Here is a 25,237-nt window from a genome sequence, read left to right on the forward strand (position 1 = left end):
AAGGAAGTAAATAGTTGTTTGCATCATGTCTCCCCACCACCAAGGAAATTACTTGTTCCATAACAGAGTAAATAAAGTTATCTTCATATTATATTTCCATTCTATTAAAAGGTTTGGTATTTTGAAAACCAGATTGTTTTTATATGTATAAAAAACCCCCTAACTACTCAGACATCACGCCCTACAACTGAATTACTACCGTCAAAATATTTAGTCATGATGTCTCCAGCCTCAGCAACCATGTTCTCCCTCTACACCCTACTAAGAACTGCATGCTGTACCAGTTTCCAAAATCTACAATTCACAGGTCCTGGTCCTACCCTATCAGTTACATCTATCATACCTTTGTTCCAATGTTTCCATATCTCAGCTGGCACTTCACACATTTAGAGATGCAGACGCGCCATGGTTGCACCTTCCAGCTCCTTGGTGCTTTCCCTCTTGAACTATCCATAAATTAAATAACAGGCATGTAAGAATTATTTAGACACATGTAATTATCCTATTTCATAACTGAACAAAATATTATGCCTCACACTACAAAAGGCCAGACAATTAAAGCAATAGAGGGTGGTTCAGGATGTTACATTTAAAGTTCAGGAAACTAGTAGGTTTCTATACACTGTTAATCCTACTGAGTCTTACAGTTTTTCACTATCACACTGACACAGAGTTCAGTGCATGTCCATGCTACAGACCAAATATATAATACAGTACAGCATGGGTCATCTGTTTGCTGTTCTTGATTAAAAATAGTATATTCAGACATCTACTATCAAATCTGCTTGAGCTTTTTTACTACAATGTTCAGTTTCATACTGGATATTCCTTGTCAACTGCCAAAGCTGAACTCTATGCTCTATCTTGCATCAAATTATTTTGAATGTTTAAACCAGAATAGTTGCACTTTCAAAAAAAATCTATTTAAGCAGAAAGAAAAGCGGTTTTCCTCACATCAAGAAAAACTTACACCTACTTTGTTGAAAAACTCTATTACCCCTCATGTTTTATCTGAAATCAAGCAGCTGTATGGCCCCAGAATAATACCTGAGTATCTTCTGAGGCACCTATCAAAAAAGGATTTGAGGAGGAGAAATAAGTGGGGTAGAGAGACAAGATGAGACAGAACAGAATTAGGGAATATGTAGAACAAGAACAACAAAAGCTGAGGGTATGTAAGGTGATATGAAAGATGTAGGAATAAGAGAGGGGAACAATAGTGGCGATGGCAGAGGAAGAACAGGAAATCATGAAGAGGAGGGCTTAGGGTTAACAGAGACAAAAGAAATTTTTTTAATACAATACATTATGGTATAAACAGTCACTTATGGCCCCCATTTCTTTTATAGCACTTCTTCTCAATTACTTTGAGCTAGGATTTTCTTTATTTCTTTCATGGCTGAATGAAAAGAAAAAAATGGAGAAAAGAAAAATCTGGAGTTTAAAATAAAGATCTGCCTCAGCACTTGAGTTCTATTTTGACAGGTGAAGAGGCTCAACAATTTCGAAACAGTAAAAAAGAACCCGACCACCAACTACTTCGGACACGCACTGCGGCATGCACTGCCACCCTGAGGTAGAAAATTCCAAGTACAGCGAGAAGCAAAGGTCATGTTTCAAAAGGACTCTTGTACACCACATTAATTTTATTTAATATTGCTAATATTTCTAGTGTTTCTATTGAGTGTTCCGTGATGAAAACGCATTAGGGCAGTGAAAAGACAGTCTTCTTAAAAAGGACATGGGCTCCCATTTTTAAAGGACATTTATTAGGCGTTACAAAAAGTTGTGAAGGCCTTTATATCTGTACAACATTGCACATTTCAGTAATCATACCATTCAGTGCACAAACCCCATCTGAACGGCGTTCATTTTCATGCAACTTTACAGATTAGGGTGACAGACACCTATCTTTAAATAAGACAACCATTAATTCAAGCGCAAATACATACAGTAGAATGAAGATATTCCCACTGCATGGACAGGCAAGTGGAAAATACAGTGGTTCAAGTTTCAGATGGCCTTAAAGTTCTTGTGGGTGTGTTCTCCATTCAGTAGCCTCTGTTTTTGTGTCTGCTACTAGATTAAATCTGTGCTCTGGTCATACCTCCTCCACCCTGAAAATGTATCTATATGGTCCTGCAGAGGATGATCTGACATAACAGACTGACTACTGTAATTCTGAGCATTATACAAACTCAAATCCACTGTTACTTACACAGAAGAACGTTCCCACCAAATAGTCTACACAGTAAGTGTATCAAACACTGCTATGCTACAGCGAATCTAGGCCGAATAGTATGATCTAGCCCACAATCAAGTAAAGAGAAATTTGCTCTGATCCTCAGTGAGCATTTCTCAGGTTTTCAGGCTCCCAGTATAGACCTTTATGCTCAGATACTAGTTAAATTCTTTCAGATGAGATGCTGTAATTCATCAGATATGAACGACAGACAGGGCACTAATTATTTGTTAGTGTCTTGTATTTGGTTACATTTTTATTCCCAGTAAGTTTTCCTGAGAAGCTCTCTCAAAGCTTAGAAAAGTTTGGGCTTTACGCTAAAGTTTAGTGATTATGCAAGCTAATACTTTGAGTCTAGACTGTGCCTATTAATCTACAGACTCAAACTGCTTCAGAAATATTGATTTAGCTTCATGACATCCCAAGGAGAGATAAATTACTGTATTTGTATTAGGTAAGAGAAAACCCCAGGCAATAACTATAATAGAGTACTGGGCTTGATTGCAAGTCCTCTAAAAATGTTTACCAATGACATTGTCTTCATCATTCCTCTTCTACTTCTGCTTTTTATACTAAAAAATAAAAGAAATAAATAATTATTTGCGTGAAAGAGCACATAACTAAAAGGAACAGTTCACACTGACAAGGATTTACAGCCTTCTTCATGATCTACATAAAATTATCTCACTTTCCTTTAAGTTAGATTAAAATTTGATAGGCTTTCCCTCTACAATATAAAATAATGCTTCTTGGCAGGCACTGTGAATCTGATGCTCCTGTCACAGAGTTCAGTTACCAGTTTTCCAATGAGGCAGACTACCATCTCTGTAGCAGAATCAGAATGAGGCTTTTCATAATTGCAGGGAGAATAAAATCAGATTCAGGCACAGACAATTATTTGCTAGGCTGTAACTGCTGGGATTTGGCTACTGCTGTAATTTTATAATCTATGACTAATCTGTGCTTGCTTCTGTAACAATTCCCATTTGGATTTCATGGCCTGACAGAGAGAAGGACTTAACAGTCATTTAGTAAATTAAATCACAGATACTTAGAGCAAGCTGAACTTTTGACTTGTTTCATTACACTCTCAGAAACCCATGTTAACATATTGTGCTCCCCAACCAGATTTCAATCCAAGGAAATGCAGGTGACTCAGCTGTCTAACAGTAAACAATCTTCACTCTTTAAGAAACCAGTTTGAGTGGTATCTTTCAGTCCTGTGATAGTAAAGAGTCATAGCCACTGGGTGATAATTATGGCACAAGTAAACCAGTTCCTACAATTTTGCCACTATGCTGTTGGACCCCGATCTGTGTAGTCACAGACAAGATCTGAACAAAAAAAAAAAAATCATTCTGGGAGTTTATGTAAACTCAGAGAGGATAGATTCCTGTTAGGAAAGTAGCTGATACATATCAACAAACTGGCTTGCAAAATATTATAGGGTTTTTTTCCCCCATAATAGTTATAATAGCCACTAATGCTGAAATTTAATAGAATTATTCATGGAAACAAAGATTTATACAGACCAACTTAAAGCATCACTGGTTCCAAAAAATACACTTAAGTTTATATCGACAAAGAAGAATTTTTAAGCAAGAACTATCACAATCATAAATCCCTAGTGGCTAAGTATTTTCTGTCACCTGGATACAACAGTTTGCTGTTCCTAAGTTGCCTCTGATGTTTTATTCTTTGATGTGAACTGAGAGCAAAACTTAGACAATCTGATGCATGCACCTTACTCATGACCCAGTCAGCATCTTCAATGGCCCTCTTAATGATCTGCTGGATTCGCTCAGGATTGTCTTCATCAGCATGAACTTTGAAGCTCTGCAATATTCAAACATTCAAAGTGTTACACTGACTACCCAACTTAAAACAACAGTTGTCAAAATAAGGATCACTTTGAAATTGCAAAGAAAATATTTGATGCAAGCAAACTATTGACCTGAAAGGGCAAAAATATACATGGTAGCACCTGACAGTGCTATTTCCATAACAAGCATTGTCAAATGTAATTTCATATTAAGCATTTTACTCCTTTCACACATCATCAGCAAAAAAACCCCAGAAAACTTCAATTCACATTAAATATAGAAAGACACAGCACAACAGGTACTATCAAAGGCACGAAACTACTTCTATATGAACAATTAGATGGGATTCACCCATCCAGGGGGCAGCTGGGGGTGGAGGTATATAGTGGAAAACATGACTGACAAGAAACCAGTAAGTTTCACCATAAAAGACGTGTTTAGGTGAGTAAGGAATGATTGTTCACTCTCCTGACTAACACCAGAATTAGAGATGAAAGCCAAGGAAAATAGGTGGTTTCAGATTCAAAGCAATCAAAAAGAAATGCTCCTACATACTCCTGGTATAATCCTTCAAACCCACTAATGTTTCAAGCTTGCAGAAGAATAGTATTTTAAGCGTCAGGAGTTATAAGAAGTTGGTCCAAACTGTAGGAGGAGAAAAACAAAAAGCCTCACAACACTGAATTCCACCAACAGAAATCAGTTTCTCACCTGCCTGACTGCATGTCTGTAATGCTGACGAATATTCTCTTCAGGAAGTTGCTTACAGCATCGAAGCAGGTAACGATACAACTGCAAAGAGTTCTGAACTAATTCAGCATTTGGTAGTGGGGCCATTATCAAGCTTTTTAGCTGTTGAAAATAAAACACAAATCAAAACATCTAATTAGTTTTTTTAAGAACAGAGAAATAGAAGTGTAAAGTAATTTTATGACAAAGAAAACAGGGCCAGCAGCATGACTTGAAGAAACTTTAGAAGAAAACACAATATCAAATGAATCAGAATTGCTTGGTTTATGGACAGATGGGGGTGAGTTCTCATTGATCAAGGTATTAAAATACAGAAGTATGCAGTTCATGCCAGAAGATCACTTTATGGTGGTAATATTGAAGTGTACTGTAATATTAAATTTCTTCTAGTTTATAAAAAAGACCCACAGTGTAAGCTGCTGTAAGTATATAAAGCAGTACTGCAACCTTGATGGAACTTTACTTGATAAGCCATGATTCTTAGATTTATTCAAGCTTCCAGTGCTTTCCTTGAACATCCATTAGAGTCCATCTACATGTGACATTGTAGAATGAGGATGTTCATAATTGCTACAAGTGGTGTTGGAGTTTAGCAATATTTCCTAGTATTGTCATTATCTCAAGAATATCTTGTGAACTGGCCTATGAGTGTCAGCTTTAACTTGAGGTAACACCTACAAATATAGGAGAAGCCAGGCAAAAATATCTCTGGTTTCCAATTTTCCTTTTTTTTTTTTTTTTTGGTAACAGCAACAGGAAAAGAACAAATTTAACAAGTTTCACCTCTACAACTATTCTTACATATTGTAACAATAAGTCCATCCAGGCTATATATAGTGCTAATCAAATACTGTAAATGACTTGTCATTTAGTAGATGGCTACCATCTGCAAAGAACTAAGTTAACATTTGGAAAAAAAGCACTTTTACATCATTACTCTTAAGAATAAAGATAAATAAGTAAATGAAGAATGAAGTAGGTGTATGACATTATTTAGCACCCGTTAGGATTCTTACTCATTATTTGGAACATTTTTTTTTCCTTTTTCTTAAGTAATTTAAGTCCTTCAGCCAAATTTATTTCAGAATAGAACACCACCTGGGCTGTACATTTGCATAGACTAGCTCTTCTTGCAGTGGGGAAAATCTCACTATGTACCTATAAAACGTCCATCATAACAGGATATGTACTAGTGTAGTCTGTATTTTCAGTAAAACAAAATTCCATCTCAGTCTGTAACTAAGTAGATCTAAATCAGCATACCTTTATAGAGTAGCAAGAACTACGTCAGTTTACAGTAGCAGAAGTCACTGAAAATCTTTAGTATTTTATGCACAAATAGTATAATTTTTCTATGTGAAAAAAATCTAAAGATTTCTATGATAAAAACACAGAATGTGTCTTATTCTTAAGGGATGGGACCTGACAACATTGCTTTACTCATGGCACAAAACCACAGTACAAAGTCGTATCTGAGCACCTCACAGTATCGTTTGTCTGTTCGTTACTTAAAGATTGAGTGAAATCTATGCTATATTGATCTTTTAAATCTAATTATCTTTTGTCAAAAGTAACAGCTTGTAAAATGAGAGGGAGCTGTTCCTGTGGCAGAGCTTCTTGTCTACAGGAAACGTGAGAAAGAGCACTACAATATTAGCATTATTATCTGTATTGGAATTGTGCCCATACTCTTCAGTCAAGGATTCAGGCTCCATCATGGTAGGTACTATATATGCCTACATATCTAATGAAAAAGTTCCTGCCACAAAGAATTTACAAGGCAGACTAATGACAAGTCATAAGACGAGGCAGATGAGCCAAAGAGGTGGGATGGGAATGGGGAGGAGGTGACAGTAATAAGCCTGTTTTTGTGTAGACTAATAGAGCACACGATATAGCTCACCACCTGGTGAGCTGATATCAACAGGCAAGTTTTATAACAATTTTTTTTAAGGACCTGCAGAAACACAGTGAGTCACAGCTGATGGGTGTTATGGAAGCCCCTAAGAAAGGCTCTGATGACACTTCAGAAAAAGCTTTTCTAGCCTCCAAGGGAAAAAGATGACTGTCTTAAGGAAGTATTTTACAGGGTTACTACCTCATGAGCTGATGATATAAATTATTAAAACTAATAAGGATATACAATAAGCTCAATAGGCATAAATCTCTAAAGGACATGTCAGGATCCTTTTCCTGCTTATTTACACTGACATCTTTCCTTACATCTGAAATGGGTTCTGCGTAATTCATTTATGAGTCTACTCAAAATCACTTTAGCCACACTTTCAAGAAGCAAAGCCCTTTCCCCAAAGTATTATATAGATTTATGACAAACAGCACTCCAAAAAAGCCACCAATCACAGTGGCTAACCCCCTATGAAAAATACCCATAAAAGTTACAAAAATCCCAATTTGATATTCATTACCAACATGCCACGTTTTTTGTGATTGCAACAAGCTGAAGGATCTCTGTATGGTGCCATTTACCCTGATTCTGTTTTTAATATTATAAAAATAATTTTAAAAAAACAGCCAAAAAATGGCTGTTGGACCCCAAGCTCTTGTAAACACCACTATAACAGCTGTGATTACTTTCCATTGGAGCTACTTACAACTACTTGCACAAGATTCAGCTTGGTTACTTCCTTAATTAATCACAGGTTAAGGACTTCCTATGCAGGGGAACATGGAAAGAAAAGTAGAAAAAGGCCATTCCCAAGACGGATAAATGGGTGTGATGCCAATGTCAAATATGGCAATTGGGAATGCTGTTTTGTGTTGTGCTGGTAATGCCCCATCCAGTGCAGGAAGGGCTAATACACAGCACTGAAACAGAAAAGGTGGATCAAATTTAACATTTAAGATAGTAACTTTGATTGGTTTTTTATTACTAAAGTCTGGAATAAAGATCTTGGGGACTGAAATGGTATAACATTTAGGAAAGATTCCATGGACAAAATGCAAAAAATAGCATTTCTGATTTTTAGTTACAGGTAACTCTACCCAGAAGTAGATGATGTTGACTGGATTAAGTTTCCAAACACCCCCCCTTCTCTCACCATGCTTGAGTGTGAAAACCTGTTTCTCGCCCACAAGACAGAATACAGGAGCAAAGTAATTAAGATACGTCATCATAACCTTTACCCTCTGTCTCCTTCTTATCTACCTCTCCCACAACTGACATGCTCTAACGCAGGTAAATCTGCACCAGCCTCCAGCAGGTCAGTGCTGTGCCAGTAAAACTCACTCACTCCGAGTCCCATCTTTCTCCAGTATCTAAAACTGACCAGTGCTTTTCTGCACTTTGAGCTGCACGGGGTGCGTATGCTTTTGAATACTTGATATGTTCTATCAGAAAAGTACAAGAGATGAGGTAAGACTTCACAATGATCCCCCCTGAGAATTATTGACAGCCAAAATATGGTTTCCATTAGCTTTCATGAACAATTAGAAAACCATTCTTCTATCACAAGGGCAGTAAGTTGGCTCTATACTGATGCTGCAGTCTTCTCATTCTTTTTGTTTGATTCCAGTTCTAGGTTTTCATATTTGTTTAATAAAAGCCATCTGGCCTCACACACTACAGAATTGGATGCTGTCCAAAAAAAACATGCAGGACAGAAAGAAATCACAAAAATTCACGAATATAGACCAAGTGCTGACTTTTCAAACTGGCTTCAGAATAACTAGTCCAATTGCTAGCTCACTTTCCAAGCACACAAGATGTACTAATTATGACTTTACCTAAAAAGTTCAGTTTAAAACACGGATCAGAATACTCCCAGGCTTCAAACTGTTAATCTTGTTTTCTTCCAATCTTTCTTCCCTAAAATATCATTTTCCCTAAAATATAATCTTTTTGCAATGAAGCCTATGCTGGGCAGCAGCTCCATGCATTTTTTGGTTTGGATCCATTTTGCTTTGGCATTTGAGTATAGGAGGAGATTATACTCTCAATAGTACAGCGATCCCTGCATCCCCCCTGCAACCAGTAGAAAGACAAGCAACTTCAAAACGTGACTCAAATAATATACAGACTGAATTACTCCCTGCCCTTCTCTCTGTTGAACACAGGAGTAGCAAAACAAGAATTATAATACAGATCCTGCAGTTACAAGCCTAAATTAGGTAGGATGATTCCAAATCTGTGTCCTATTTTGAAAATAGAAATATAATCACAGAATGGTTTGAGTTGGAAGGGACCTTTAAAGATCATCTAGTCCAAGCCCCCTGCAATAAGCAGAAATATCTTTCAATAGTCAGGTTGCTCAAAGCCCCATCTGACCTGATGGGCTTCTGAACACTTCCAATGATGATGGAATAATATATAATATAGTATCAGATAACATCATATACAATAAAGAGAATTTGTTTCACAGTGCTCTGTTTTGTTTTGGCATACTGGACATCTTGTGGTATAACAACCCGTATGACACTTGCCAGGTGTTGAAGGCCTCAACAGGTACATGTACATGTCATTATTTTTGTAACAGTAACACGGGGTTCAATCCTAGGGCTTCTTTCCAGCAGAGAGAGCTGAGGGCATGTTTCGAGCATACACTTTTCACTCCACCCTTGATATCGCTCTCAGTACTAACTTCCTTTCTTGACTTTTCTGAAGTGTTCCCACCCCCCCACCCCCCCTTAGGAACCCTTCTAATACAGATGGACTTTCAAAATAGATACCTACTTTTGGTTTCTTCCTAGCATTCAGTTCAGTGATATATCTGTATACCCCTATTACAAGTCAGTGAGAACACAAATGAAAATCATCTTGTGTTGTTATGCAAATGCCTTTACTTCTGCTTTCCTTTTCTGCTTAGGATATTTAGTTTCACCTGACACCTGGCTCATTCTCTCCTACTATTTAAACGGAACTCTGAGTATTCAACTAGTATTACCCTACTGAAGTATTTTGGGGTTGCCAATTTATACCATTTGTTGTAAGAAACATTTACTATACAAACATCATGCTAGGTCCCCTCCTTCAGTTTTCCCCTGACATTTAGTACTGCAGGTGACAACACCGAGAACAATGTATGTAGACTGACTAATATTCCTAACGCATACTGATAGTCCAAGGAATTCTGTTACAATACTCAGTTTATAGAAGGAGATGTCAGTGTTTGCCTTTTTCAGAGAAACTGGGATGTAAGTAAATTAATATCTAGATTTACTGTTCTTTTGTAACAAGAAGTTAAAGCATACAATAACATATGCGTTGCCTTTCTTTGGTAGCCTTGAATTTATTACCACATGAAATTACACAGGAGAGCAAGTCCTTTTCAATAAAGTTTGGATGTACTCTGTGTATCTAGCTATATTTCTGTTATACCAATACATTTGAACAAGAACCGACTGAACAAATAAAGTTCTAAAAAAAAAAAGGAAAATGAAAAACAGAAAACAGCCACAAGACATGCCAGAATCCAAAGAATATGCCATGTTAATGGCCCAGTGATTGTCAAGGTGCTTTATCTGTCAGTCATTTAAAGCCTGATTAATCAAGTCACTTTTCTAAATAATATAGCACTTTCTAGAGCCTGTTATAAAAAAATTACTGAAGCTTAAAGATTACTATTTAGAGATGTTGCACCCACAGAAATCTAACTTTTTTATGTGTTTCTGGATCTTCTATTACCATACCCTAAGTGTCTCCCAGTGTCCGATACAGACACAAGAACACCCCTCAGACTGCAAACTGTTCTCATCAATAGGAAATGAGGCACAGAAATTAACTGACTAGTCCAACTTCACACCACTGGCTCCAACCAATGTTTTCCTTTTCTCCTTCCTTCAGTGGCAGTTGTACATATTCTTCAATACTGAAATTCAAGCTTTAATACAGCTAGGTTTTTTGTTCAGAACCCAAATGGCTGCATTTTGAGTTGGGCAGCTCACATACAGGAATATCTGAAGCCATCTGGCTTTGCTGTGCCCCACAGCCCATGACTTGACATGAGGAGCAACGCTAACGTGGTCAGCAGAGGAGAAGGCCTTCCATGTGTTACAGAAAGGGCCCACAGGGCAACAACTGGAACTTGAAGGTGAATACTTGAGATGCACTGCCTCACGGGACTAATGCAAAGGCTGGGCATGCATCATTACTATACAGTTAAACTAAATGCAACACTTTAAATATGTGGCACTTTCTTAAAATAGTCTAGTCTATGAGTACAGTGTCTCTAAATACTAAAGCAGTCCAATGGCTACAGGAGAAGTGGATATTTGAAAGTAGGGGATGAACTCTACAAAAATCCCAGCTTAAATTGCTTTTGCCATTACCATTTTTGTGTTCTCCATACAGAAAAGAGGGGGGTTTTATCTTTCATGTAATGTCCACAAATGTAGATTAGTAAGACAAAAAAGGACCCGGAACCCTGAGTGTAGACAAAGTTGGGGTCTGGACACTGTAACTCAAACTAAGCTCTCCTGAAATAAAATAAAAAAATAAAAGTGTATCTGTGAAACATCTGGATGCTCTCATTTAAAGTAAAGCATTTATGGAAGGAAAAAATTGCTACAGTAATATGTCTTATGTCTTGAAATAATAAACCCACATAAATGTTAGATATGAAATGAGGAGTTTCATTTGTGTAAGCAATAGGGCACTGACTGTGACTTACCAACACATAAGTAGTGCTACAAGTGAGCAAAATATGAAGATCACCTGCACACCTAGATGTAAGCTAACCCCTCACTCCAGCACATGGCAGATTAAAATATGTCCTGGGTCTGTATTCAACTCTGAGCTCAGTGCAAATTAGAACTGGGCATGGGATTCAACTTGTTACTTACATCGAACCTATGGGAAGACTTTTTTTTTTTTTTATGATCCAGTACAGAAATCTAGAATATACCATTGAATTCAGGGTGATCTGAACCTAAATTCACCTTTAAACACAGGTTTTTTGGACTATCTCCTTCACTGGTAAGGATTGCTATAGTTCCACTGACCCTGTATTTCACATATTCCCACTAAATACAGTGAAACATCCCAATTCAATACAGATCCCAAAATATACTTTGGGACTAGAGCCAATTTGTTGAGTTGTTTCTAGAGTTTGATGTGTAAACTCATCATATGTCATTGTGCTCTAATTAAACCTAAGTGGTGCAATAGATTTCCTGTCACAAAAGCAAAGATCCCTCGTGTTGGGAACGTATAGGACAGCTTACTACAACATGAAGAAAATAAGCTATGGGAGTGAGCAAGAAACAAGAGTCACGTAAACATATGAATATGGAAAGATTCAACTGATCAATGGAATTGAAAATGTTGTTTCACTATACATAATTAGGAATTTTTCACTGCAGTAATTTTTCATAGGAAAATGATGAGCTGTTGAATCTAAATTGTGTGACAAATACAGTTACATTGATGAATTCTGTGGAAAAAAAATCCTTCACCTTCCCACAAATACTGGACTTCTAATAGATTTGAAGATTTGACATTCTTAGCAGGTCTAGTTATTAAACACATAGTGTATGAGGCTCCCATAATCAAAGAAAAAAATATCCTGAGTTCTAACAGATTCATAGCTGCAGAAGTGCTACAGATTTTGCAAAATGGGTAAGCTTCACATGGAAGTTTGTTGCTGGAGATCTGTATTTTTCTGAGCATGTAACTTCAGTGTTTGCAATATCATTTCCAGCAAAAGCTTCACTGGAAATCTACCACAGCACATGGAAAAACTGATGACTGTTTTAGTAAAATGACTGTTTAATGAGAAATAATCTTATGACCTGAGCCACTGTTAAATTCTAAGATACCAGGACATTGTATGAGTACAACTCAACAGTGAATAGACCCTGAAAACAGGAACTAAACTGCACTTGTACACACAACAACACTGGAGAATTTGCATAGTTACTACTGCAATTTGCCCCTTAGTGGGCACAAAAAGGACAATGAAGCATAGTAAAAATCTGCACTATCGCCTTTTGTTCTAAAAACAACCCCCCCGCCCCAAATCCCACAAATGTTACCATTTTTATCTGCCAAGAAAAAAATCCTCGACCTCGCAAAATCTGGCTATAATCCTGACTAATAATGTAAATCTCCTTCTGATAACTTAAATATCATGCATAGCACAACAAACAAACTATCTACACCAAGAACTGTTGAGTCAGAAATAAAATAATCCGCTAATTGTGCTTTTCTGGAATGGATGACTGTATAATGTCCTAATCAGAAGGCTGCAATCACATTTGCATTTAGTTAAAGCCCTGTTTAAAGACAGACAAGTATAAAAGGAGACACTAAGACTATTGTGGCATTTCTCTGCATTGCATAATCATTTACATTCCTGATAATGACATTCAGATAGTAAAGCAAAAGCTGACCACAGCCAATTAATCTTGCACTTTGCATTTGCAAGTTTGTCAATTGACCCAGTGTATAGCTGAACCCATGATGATACTGATATGACCCTATGGCACTTCTCTCAGATGTTGGGGTTTTTCTGCTGTTGAACTGCAGGGATTTGCTTGAAAAACAGTCACAACAGTTAGGATCTCAATCCCACAAGACTAGTTAAACAGGCACCAAAGCTGGGCTTCAGAGACTGGAAGTATTAATTAAAGGACTGCAAGTTTCCTGAGCCGTTGCTGTTTACAGGTTGGATCCCGCTTCCCTCTCTTCCCCCCAACACACAGGCTGAAAATGTGTTTTCTTATTACTTCCAAGTATTACAGCTTTAGAAGTCTAACTCAGGAATCTACCATTCCTTAATCCAGTCAAACCTCATGATCTCCAATGTATTAATTTTACACTATCCTAGTAAAGTAGCACAGTAGTATTACATCAATTTTTAACAATGAGGAACCAAGACAGGCCTGGATTTCACTCACTTAATTTGGTCACTTAACTGACACAAAGCTAGCCTGGAACACTGCCTCAACAGCTCACTGTAGTCAGGCAAGACACATACTCGCTTCCACAGGGCAGATCCTAAGGTGTTGAATACCAACTGCTAAGTAGTATTCAGCAGAATGGACCTGGGTTCCCACAGTCTGCCTCAGCATTCTGACCACTGAACCATCTCTCAGGATAAACTTCACAATCTGGTTTCTCAGCAGCAGAATGCACTGCCATTGACCATCCCACACAAAGCCAGGCACACAAAACAGAAGTTGGAGGGAAAAGAAACTAGCAATTGAGAGACAGAACCCTTTGATAATCTTTTTACTATTTGCTCTGCGTTACCGAAGGTACCCGTGGGATCCAAAAGCTATTAGCAGTGTCTGCAGCTGGCTCCAGACTCTTGCTCCAAATAGTCTGTTATGCAAGCTGATCGAACTGCATGTTCAAGAATAAATTCCTCAAAATTAACCCCAAAACCAACAAAACCCCAAACCCATACTGTCTCCCTGGGTATTAGTAGGCTGTGTTTGGACTCAATCACAAAAATCTTAGTACAGAGTGAATTTTGCAAATTAGGATTAAGCAAACAAACCCTGTAAAAAAACCCAAAACATTAATAAAAAAAACCCCAAATGCAAAGCATCTATTGAGTAGCATTAGTTTAGTTTTAGTTGAGAAGGTGCTTCAGAAATACTCCCAGCAGTATAAGCACTCATAAAACAGCAAAGAAACTGACTTTTTTCAAACCTATGTGCAATTTTAGATATCCAGATTCAACACAGAATTCCCAGGATAATCTCATATAGTTATCTAAGGTGCCAAAATTGTCCCCCTTGAAGTGTCCAATAACAAATGCTGCACGAAAAAATCACTAGTGAACTTACTATTAAAATTCCATAGCCACATTCTGTAACCCAACTCATGCCTCCTCCAGACCTGCTTTTATTAGTATGAATACAGATTCCAAGTGGTATTTGTGCAAAATGAAATGGTAAAACTTTCTGCACAGGAAAGTAATAATCAAACTGCAAAATAAGAATTCAATTGGAAGCCTCTTGAAGCCTTTTTACCCACAAAACATCTTGGTTCATGTTTTGACATCAGTCCAGGAAGACACTCAAGTGGACTGCTGCTACCCAGAATGATACTTACTGTTTTGTCTTAGCATTTGGCAGCATCAGTCCTCCCCCTTCTGGGTTTCACAGGTTCCCAGCTGGTAATATAGGAAGACCTATGACTCTAGGCTCTGACTTCTTAAATACACTTACAACTTACTGCAGCAGAGTGGCAGACCTTACCACCTGCAGTGAACTGGCTTCCTTCTCTGGTTATTACACTGTAGTGTATTTTCTTTCTTCCCTAGTAGGTCACAGCAAAGTGACTAGTGCACCGTGTTCGAGGCCAGCTCTATAGGTTCTGCTGCCCTAGGCAAACCAGCAAATGTCTGTCCCCACCAAGTCACATTCACTCACAGAGCTACTGAATATTTTGTTGCCCTGGGCAATGGCCTGCCCTGTAGACATACCCCTCCTTGTGTATGGATGAGCATGTACAATGCTGAAGTCACTTTCTAATAAACACATCTCTCCAGCATGCTGGGCTTTTATTAAGATCTGCTGTTTTGATGTGATCACTTCTGACGAGCTGTGGCTTGTCATTGTTGTGGATTTTGTCCTTTCTAAATATGATCTGTAAAGTCCTATTGCATGAATGATGATAGTTAGTCTTGCTCTGTTCACTTCTGTTTCTGTTTTTCTCTGCTTTGTGCTTTGCTTGATGCATGAGGCAGAGAAGTAGTGTCACATGATAGTGCAATGGCAACACATTTTGGGGGCACAGCCCTGCAGTGTAAAGTTAGCTTTATGCAATATTAGCAGAGCATATGGGGGATTAAGTACTGGCTAAATAACAGATCTCAAAGATTTGTTTGTTGACAAGGAATCGCCATTGGCTGGACATCCTACATGCAGTTCTATAGCATCAGTATTAGGCCTGATGCTATTCAACACTATCAGCAGTTGCCTCCCTGTAAATATAAAATTGTAATTGGCAAAACTTGGGGATGACAAAGACTGCTAGAGCTGTACATAATGACAACAGGGCAATCAAATGGAATGTGGAAAATTTCTGGGTAAGCGGAGTCCAAAGTTGTGCTTTCACACACCTGATCATTATACAAACAACTCAAGAGTGCAGATTATACCTATGCAATAGGTATAACCATAACCTTGAAGGAATAGTACTGAGAAAAAGAACTAGATAGTCATACTGAACAAGCAACTAAACATCAGGTCCCAGTGAGATGCTGTGCAAAAAAATTAAATAGATATAAATGTATAAATTAGGAAGCTATGAGTAAAAGGAAAAAAAATTAACTATATCTCTGAAAGTAGAATAGAGCTCCATTTTAATTTGTACATCCACATTTTTCAAAAAAAGATATGGGCTGCCACTACCATAGCAATTCATCCAGCCTTGAAAGTCTGTTGTAAAGGACAATAAGGAAAAAAGGAAAGAACTTCACACAGCTGAACTATCCAGGCAGTCAGCATGCAGCCTAGAACCTGTAAGGCACAGACGTGCTAGTCTAGCACAAGTTGTCTAACTTAAAGCAGTTTCCTGGGTCAAGTTTTAATACCACATTACACAAAGTCAAACGGTATAATCTAGTTGCCCTTGCGGTCTCATACCCTGAAAATACAGGAAGGTGCTGAATAAAGATCTGAGTCCACCTGGTAGCCTAGCATACTCAGCACATAAGAGATCCATATTTTCAGGCCCCGAGAAGCACAGTTTTCTTAGTGTAGATTATATTTTGTATTTACACTCACTTTGTGATCCCTTTACTGCTGAAAGGTGTAAAGCACCTTTAAGGCAACTGGAAACCAGACCTATAATCTGTTTTTCTTTGGGTCCGAGTAAGAGCTTAAAAGATCTGTATGGTGAAGGAAAACTGAATATAGACATAAAGCAATATGACTACAAAAATGCACAAAAGCTCTGGGGTTCATCCATAAAAGGACATCAAAATCTTGTCATGATGAAGACCCACTTCTATAAATCAACCAAAGCCACAGGGCAAACGTTTCACCTTACATTCTTGTTTGGTATCATGAAGCAGAGACATGCAATACACCAAACATGGCAACTAAAACATTGAGACTTTTGCAATCTAAGAGCAGCAAGGAAACATGCTGCTCACAAAAAAGCCAGATTACCCTGTTCTGGATAATTAATAAGTATGCTCAGACCAATTAGAGTAATACTCTTTGTAGCACACTCACTAAATGTCAAGTTCCGGCAGCAATGGGAAGATAGAAGTCTCTGTGGTTTAGGTACAATTCAAACTTCTCTGATTTTTTTCTCCTGGCAATGATTTCTCCTGTCTTAAATAAAATTCTGAAAGGCACAGCCTAGAAATAGCTTTATCTTCCCAGCTATGAACTTCTCAGTTCAGCTGCTGCCAATATGAATTTTGTTCTCAGTGGCTACATCTGTAAGTATTTACCTTTGAGATCATGCCTGAATATGAATTGAGTTACATCTTGGTGCCATCAGCTTTAAAACAAACCTGCCTGTTGATTCCTGCCTTTCTTGTAAACATTGTATTTTGAGGTACTCCAGTGCTTAGTTCCAGTTTAGCAATCATTGTTCTTCCTACTACTTTATGCCACTTAGTATAACAACTTTCTGGCTGGGTTTAGATCACCTTCTAATACTTCTTGAATCTTCACATTTATGAAAACTTCCAACTGGGCACAACACAAGCTACCACAAGTTTTGTTAAAGGACAGATACCCAGTTGGCAGCATAAGGTATTAATTTTTTTTTTTCGAAAAGCACAAACATGCTGTCTGATTAATGAAAACACTAATTCTACAAACTATGCAAGCATACAAGCATGGGAAGAATAGTACATCTTACATAAGGTTTTGTCATTGTTCCCAACTCAATTCAGGAAGGACTGAAACTAGCTGAAGTTCATTGTACATTTATGCTTTAAGATAGGCTCATTTTGCTCGTGCAATCCAACTTTCTCTTTTTTAAGAAAGGCAAGAGGGTAGAAGTACATAATTCAAACAAGCAGCTATTACTTAGTGCAGAAAGGGCTCTACTTCAGAAAGTACAAAAGTTCAATAGAAGGACACAGCCATGGGAAGATGAAAAGTCAGAATTTTAAAAAGCACAAAGGAAGTCACTGTGACCCACACTATTGAGTAAAGATTAATAACAAACTTTTTTTTAACCAAGAATGCCTAATTTATACCTTTTAACATTCCTGTAGTGCAAATATCATATCCAGCCTACAAGAGAATAAACCCCACAGTCTAACAGGGATTTCCAGTATGACCTTTCATTTTACCAATCTATTGCAGCACATCCTTTCCAGTCCTAACTATACATACATAATCCCTGGACTAATGACGATGGTACATGTACAATGTCCTGGTATCTACAGTTCACTCTATAATCGTCCTTCCCAGCTTACATTATCCTTTACAGCAGCATCAAGAATAACTTGCTGTCTCATATGAAATCCACACCAACTGAAATTTAGCTTCTTCCAATCTCTTGCTCTCAATCCAAGTAATAACCTGAGCCAAAACCTTCCTTGGCATAAACCCAGTCTGTGGTAGAATTATACCATGGATGAATTTGGCCTACCACATCTTGGAGAAAAATACATGCCTGTTCATGGAATAAATGTTTATAAGCAGCAGTATTACAGAATATTTAGTCTAGGAACCTTTAGCCTCTTAAGGGGGATTTTAACTTGTACCGTTCGCTAATCTGGGATTGTTACCATACCAACAGCTAATCATGTGGGCAGATGCCCGCCATATCTTAGGAACATTTCTTAGGTCTTAAAGCCATATCTCAAGTTTCCCCAAACCCCTTATTGTCACTCTTCAGGGCCTAGCCCAGATCAAAGAGAATCTGTTTAATAAGAAAAACAAAGGAAAAGTCAGGCTATCAACAAGCTTATCACAAAGAAGAGTTCCCAGTCCAGCAACTGTTTTTTGAGAAAGAAGCCTTATCCCTAAAAACCCTCTGCTTGCTGCAGTGGGATGCCACGGGAGCTCCTCACAAAGCCAGCAGCTTTGCAAGTCCTGTACATTCTCCATGCTTTGGATGCTGAAAGAGCTATATGGCCTCCCAAGTCTTTCAGGGACCATTCTCCTCTACATAGAAGACATTTATTTCAAAAAGTTATGCTATTCTTTCTAGATTAAAAGAAAAATGTTGAAGGAGCTCTATCCAGGAAGCGAGTACCTGGCTCCAGAAAGAGCTACTTAACAACTTACTTCAGTGCTTCATGATTTGACCCAACTAAAAGAAAGAAGAGGTTAAAACTACAGCTGACAGTGATGACAGATGTTACCTAGTATAATTTAAATTGCAAGCCTACACATTGCTTGAATGCAGGACTACATGTTTTGTTACCCCCCCATTAGCTCAGGCCCTGTTGTTTCCCTCCTATTCAGAATTTAAAAACAATAATAGCTTCCAAAAGAATAATGGCTTCTGGCTTCCAAATGGAAAACAGAAGCTTTATGCTGGAAGAGGTCAGTTTTGTTAATTTTAAGTAGTCTTTGAAAGTCTACAAATAGATCAGACTTCTACAAACAATATCAACAGGCTAGCACAGCTCCATTGACTTTAACAAACTTGCAGTCATTTACACCACAGGATCTGACCTCTCGGGAGCAGAATTCTCCCCGCAGTGCTACAAGGGCACCTGTGCACCCCAGCACACCCCCTGTGGAAGAAGGCTGTTTGTCATCTATTTGCATGGCAAGGTCATGGGTGTGATTTAGATGAGAACAACAAGCATATATTGTGAGTTTCCATGTTAGTAATACAACTTCTCTCCTCCCCCATCATCACCTAGATTTAAATTTACATCAAAGTAGTAAGATGAAAAAAACAAATATTTTAAAAAAAATCTTACTAATTTGCGAAGTGCACACGTATCTAAAACTTAAAGCCACTATTGTCTATTGCTTAGAACAAATAACTATCTCAGGATCAGCAAGTAACACTAGTGTAGTGTTGTTATACATTATAGTATTAGCAATATGATATCACACCTTTTCAAAACAAAAAGAATCTTATTTCTTTCCAAAATGATACCATCCGAACCTAGAATCAGAACGTCAGCAGCTGACTCACTGTCACTTTGTCCCAGAATCTTGTAAGCATTTTCAAGCAAGACAATTTTATCCATCTTCCGCGGTCTGTCCCAGAAAATTCATCCATTGTTAAATAATCCTCAACATATACAGAACTCAAACCAAATATAAATACAAACCAAATATCTTTAGCCCTACTTTCCCCAAAGAGACACAAAGAAATGAAACAATAGTCTTAATCTTCCACGTAACACTTCAACAGCAGAACCAAAAATAGGTCCTGGATATCCTGTTGACCAGGTAAAAATCTTACAACTGGGACATGATTTCTTCAAACTTTCACTTCCCCCCCATCTTCTGGACATTTTTGTCACTGAGCCAGAATGGTATACAAGAAAAACACTATAGAACTCTGCAGAATATTTTTTTCTGGAAGTGCAGAGCTTGGTTTTAATAGATTACACACAATGAACCAACTATACTGAGTAGTATAAACTAATTTATGGCTCTGGCTGAGATTAAGTTAAAGGAAAAAGAAGTTTATGGGTTTTGTCTATATAGATTTAAGTTCAAGCCAAAACTCTTGATGCAGATGTCCAGCTCAGAGCTCTTGCTATAATAGATTAAAACAAACACGCTGCACTTTGTGGAAGGCAGGAGTTGGATTTCAATTTTAGCCCTTGGCGCTAAAGGTAAAAGCTTGCTTTTACCCTTGGCAGAGTTGTGAGCATCCCAGCGCAGAGATCCACTGCAATACAAGACACCAGTGATTCAAATACCCCACCGCACTATGCCTAGACCATGGATGCATGAGCACGAAGACACAACCCTAGCCTCTTGGATCTCTAAGAAGGAAAATATCTGAGAGAAAAAAACTATGCTCCAGAAAATTCAGCAGCTCGTGCAAAGTCACCACAATGAGTCAATAGCTGGGAATTTTCCGATTATCATAAAAGGAATTGTGCTATTGATTATGTCTCACACAGTTACTCACAATAGCATCCCTAATTCAAAAAGCTATCCTCTGAACTCTTGGAACCTATGCTTTAACTCTTTTTGATGTATGTCAGCTAAACCGGTTCAGTACCCTCTATATATCTGAATTTTTATTAATGAACCTTTCTGGTTTTGACTGAATGGCTCTGGGGTGATTAAAGTATTTCCTCTTTTCCTCAGGTACTTGAATGTTGATCCAGAACACCACAGTATTCTTTTCCCTTTGCAACAGACAGCAAATTTATCAACACCCATCTGAGTGAATGAGCATGGCAGGATAGTTCTTCTGACTGGCAAAAGCACTTGATGGAAATGGAGCTGCCTTTGGTTTCAACCATGATTCAGATCTGTTTACATTTTGTGAAACCTCAGGAAAAGTGGGATAAAAGCTTTGGTTCAATTGAAGTCATGTTGTTAACCTCCAGTGCTAATAATTAACTCAATTATGCTGAATTAATTTGATGTAATTGTTGGTGATGGTGTAGACAGTGGCTCAGAGAAAGTTTGAGAGACAGGAGGAACAGGATACAATACAAAATACCCCTTAAATAGCATCTTTTTTTGCCAGAATGAGTCAAAGACACAAAATGAGTTCATTGCAGTCATCTGGCTTCACTCAGCCCTCTAAATTACCCCAATACCCAGACAAATAGCTGTGAAATCCAGCAAGTGAACTAGAATTAAACATGCCCTGACAAATTTGACACAGCACTCAGCACAAGTGTCTTTCCCTATCCTATTATCTAAACAATACAGATTTAATAATATATTTAAGAGATCCACAATGCTTTTTCTTTAACTGAAGACATTAATTAAGAACATTTCCTTGTTGTAGTGTTGTCAGTTGGGTGGTTTTTTGATGAACAATCCGGGGAATGCTTATGGAGTCTTTTCATTTGATCTGCAGTTTTTATCTGATATTTTCAGACTTATTCAGTTCAAAACAAACCCCAACTATAAAAACAAACATCTGTCTTTCTCCTTCCCCATTTAATATTTCTGTGTTTTGTTTTGAAAAAGTACAACAGAAATGCCACCTTTGCTATGAAAATACACATTTTACTGAGGCTTTTTTTAATTCTCATGTACTAAAAAGTCATCTGGGAAAAAATATTAAATGGGATTGCCTTAAAGTCTTGGGAAGTGGATTAAACCAAAACCAAAAAAATAGGAAAAACAATGTAAATTAATGCTTTAAGTATCACCAGAATAGCTACAGGACTCTCTCACCTCCTCCCGCCACTCCTGGAGAACGTTACACTTCTATTTACAGTCTAGTCAGATGCCACAGACAAGGGATGAATTTACCACACAAAAATCACGAAAGACAGAAAACCAAATATTGCAGCCAAGTCAGAGGCACAAGCCTCTTACTACTCGGGCTAGAGGCTGTCAGCAGTATGCCACTCTTCCCATTTGCAGACCTAGGCACCTTGAGTAGACAGACTACCACTCACTGCAGTTTTGTGTATAAAGCCTGAAGGTACGTCTTTCATTGCCTTGTTTCCGCCAAGCTTCACCATGTGTATGGATTTAGCACCATGGAGTTGTTATTCTTCCAGCTGTACAGAATTTAAAAATTAAGAGCTTAGGTTACAGCACCGCTATATTTAATATTTTACAGCCCTGGAGGCCTGATAATATCTAACCATGAAGAGCTGGGTGCCTTTGCCTGTCTAGCTTCAGTCTGAAATACTACTTGACTTACATTTGTCATAATGCTGTAAATATACAAGCTTCTACTGCATTTTTATTATCCTTGGTGACAAGAATAAAAATATTACCTCTAACATCACCAATTACTTCTGAGAAGAGAATCCAAGTGCTTAGCTGTAAGAAATGAATAGTATTTTTCTAATTTGTTAAGTAGGTGCTGCTAGCACGCCTATAGATCACATCCGCATTGAGTTCTGACGATTCTCAAACACAGCTAATCTTTCAGAACTGTTTAATTGCCATCAGGCTCTGATCAGACTCATCATTTCAAAGTTGTATTACATGCATAATATATGCATGTGACTTCAATAGGTCATTTTCTGCCCAGTTCTGAGAGGGCAAAAATTGTTTTCCATGGGGAAGCTGCTAACATTTTCTGAAGAACCAAACTAACTTTCCTCAAAAACAGTTTTTTTGAAACATTATTTGTGAAGAGATGCTACATTTTAAAGTAAATTTAGGGTAATGGATTGTTTGAAGTCTTAATCTTTTTTTTGACAGCTACTGCAAATTTTTTCTATGCCTATGTACCACAACCTATTTAGCTTTAGTAAGTTGAATTATTGCTGAAAGTAGTTAAAAAAAATAAACTGAAATAGCATTTGTTGCCATAAATGATTTCATGTCCAACATAAGAATCTGGAATACTGGTATTGCATCTGTATTGAAACTTGATTTGGAGGATTTAATTTTTCTACCACAGTTTTTCCAGGCAAAAGCCACTGAAGGCAACATTAAAGTCACTAACCCAAATACTTGGCTGGTATAAATCAGCACATTTCTATTAATTTCTGTTGAACCACAAAAACATATGTTTGCTGGCAACCTGAACAACTGGGACTGAATTTTATGATTGTAGTAGTTTCTCCAAAGTTACGTAGGAGTAACTGAGTTGTTCAAGGCAACTGTCTGTTACAGATGGACAACACTACTCCTGCAATGCAAGAGCTTTAAGGGTTAATTCATGTTTAAAGGTATTTTTAGTGTAAGCAGTGTATATCAAAAAACCCCCAAACAATAAACCCAAAATCTCATCTAGTAAGGTACAACCCTACAAAATGCATGCAAAAATACAGAGAACAAACCACTTGATTTCTGCTTATAGAGCTTACACAGAAAACTTAGAATTTTGCAGGTTACCCCAGGAGCCATAAGAAATACTTCCAACGTTATCAAATTCAACTGTCATGGGATCAGGCACGACGAATTCAATAATGCTAAGCCATTTTGTACCATACTGATTTGAGGCATGGGAATTTGGTAATGTTTCATGAGGAAAAAAATAAATCTAATGAACAATCCCTACATCAAGGCAGTAACAAATAAGTCAATGAGAATAAAGCTGTATGGCAGGAGTCCTAAACACAAGTGACTGGATTAAGCAGAGACATCCAAAAGTTAGCAAAGACCAGTCATTTCTTTTTTTTTTTAATCAAAAAAAGTCAAGTTGGGAAGCAATCAATGAGTTCAGCTTTGAGACATGAAGGGGAGATAATTACAAAGGAAAGGGCAGATGGCATGCCCTGCAACAAGCTGGTGGGAAGCATGGCTAGTAACTTCAGCCAACACAGAAGGAACAAGGGGAGATGTATGTGGTCTAACATTCCAAAACCATTTCACACAAGTCTGACAGCGCAAAGGGTGATTGCATAAATGAGAAGTTCATCAGCTTTTCCCTGACACCAGCCCACGCCTCCATCTAGAACTCCCTCTTCTCACACCCCCAGCCCTGCTTTTCATTTCTGTCGTCACAGACTTGATTTTCCCTTTCATGGAATTTTGCTTGAAAAAGCATCACTGCTTCAATCGTCTATTTTCAGCCTATATTTAAGAAAACCCTTTAGCTCCATTTGTAGCCACATCCTGTCTCAGCCTCCCCCTCTTTTTGTTCCTAAATATATGCCTGATGCAATTTGATGTGACATGACAAAATAGCACATTTGCATCGGCAGAAACTTTCTCTTAACAGCAGTAATTAAAGGGACTAGATGAGACACTGCTGAAACTGGTGTTTATTTAGCCTGGAAATAAAAGGCTTAAAGAGGACTTGAGAGGGATGTTCCAGTGTGTAATGAACATTAAATTTATCTATGAGCTCTTTCTTTTACACACTTGCTTACTGCAAAAGCAAATGGTCATTCAAACAATGTAATCAATTTAAAGAGATTTAAAAAAAAAAAAAATAATCAGAGATTTCAGTAGACCATATTCCTAACCAGTGAAAATCATTTAATGTGTTTCTTTGGATTATAAATAGTACCAAGACACTTGTGGTTACACATAAAACAAGGTCATTCAATCTCTAACTTCAGAGCACAGGCTCTCTCAAATACAAGAAGAGAGAGATCTCATTGACTACAGTGAAGATTAGGTGCTTAATTATCTTAATTTTTGAGTGGAGCTCCATCAGCAGCAGATAGGTTCTCACCTTCACGTACAACATAGATTTCTGTTAACTGTCAAAGACAAGGATTCAGAAATTGTAGCCCAGGGCTCTGAATGTTATGATTTCAACAGGATTTATGTGTGGGGTTTTTTTGATCTGCTGTATATCTACAAAACTTACAAAATAATTTACTGTGATTGGTTTTGCTGAATGGATACACTGCAAATACTTTGCAGGATCAGATACTGTCAGCATCCTGCACTGTATTCCATTATGGATGTCAACAATAGAAGACAGCGGTGGGAAGGAGAGCAATGTTTGGAA

The 25,237-nt window shown here is 37.7% G+C and overlaps 1 protein-coding gene across 8 annotated transcripts in view; it reads right to left on the bottom strand.

Annotated features, from left to right (window-relative positions):
• Positions 1 to 1,747: 1,747 nt before the first annotated feature.
• LYRM9 (LYR motif containing 9) overlaps positions 1,748 to 25,237 on the bottom strand; it is a 41,684-nt gene continuing 18,194 nt past the window's right edge. For all 8 annotated transcript variants that reach the window (XM_055796674.1, XM_013296240.3, XM_027781407.2 and 5 more), the window contains exons 2-4: positions 4,777 to 4,917; positions 3,986 to 4,078; positions 1,748 to 2,814 (exon numbers count right to left, since the gene is read on the bottom strand). In XM_055796674.1, the coding sequence (XP_055652649.1) occupies positions 2,797 to 2,814; positions 3,986 to 4,078; positions 4,777 to 4,902 (237 nt within the window). In that variant the 5' untranslated portion in view covers positions 4,903 to 4,917 and the 3' untranslated portion in view covers positions 1,748 to 2,796. The remainder of the gene's footprint in view (positions 2,815 to 3,985; positions 4,079 to 4,776; positions 4,918 to 25,237) is intronic.

The sequence above is a fragment of the Falco peregrinus genome, chromosome 2, assembly GCF_023634155.1.
Source record: "Falco peregrinus isolate bFalPer1 chromosome 2, bFalPer1.pri, whole genome shotgun sequence".
NCBI lineage: Eukaryota > Metazoa > Chordata > Aves > Falconiformes > Falconidae > Falco > Falco peregrinus.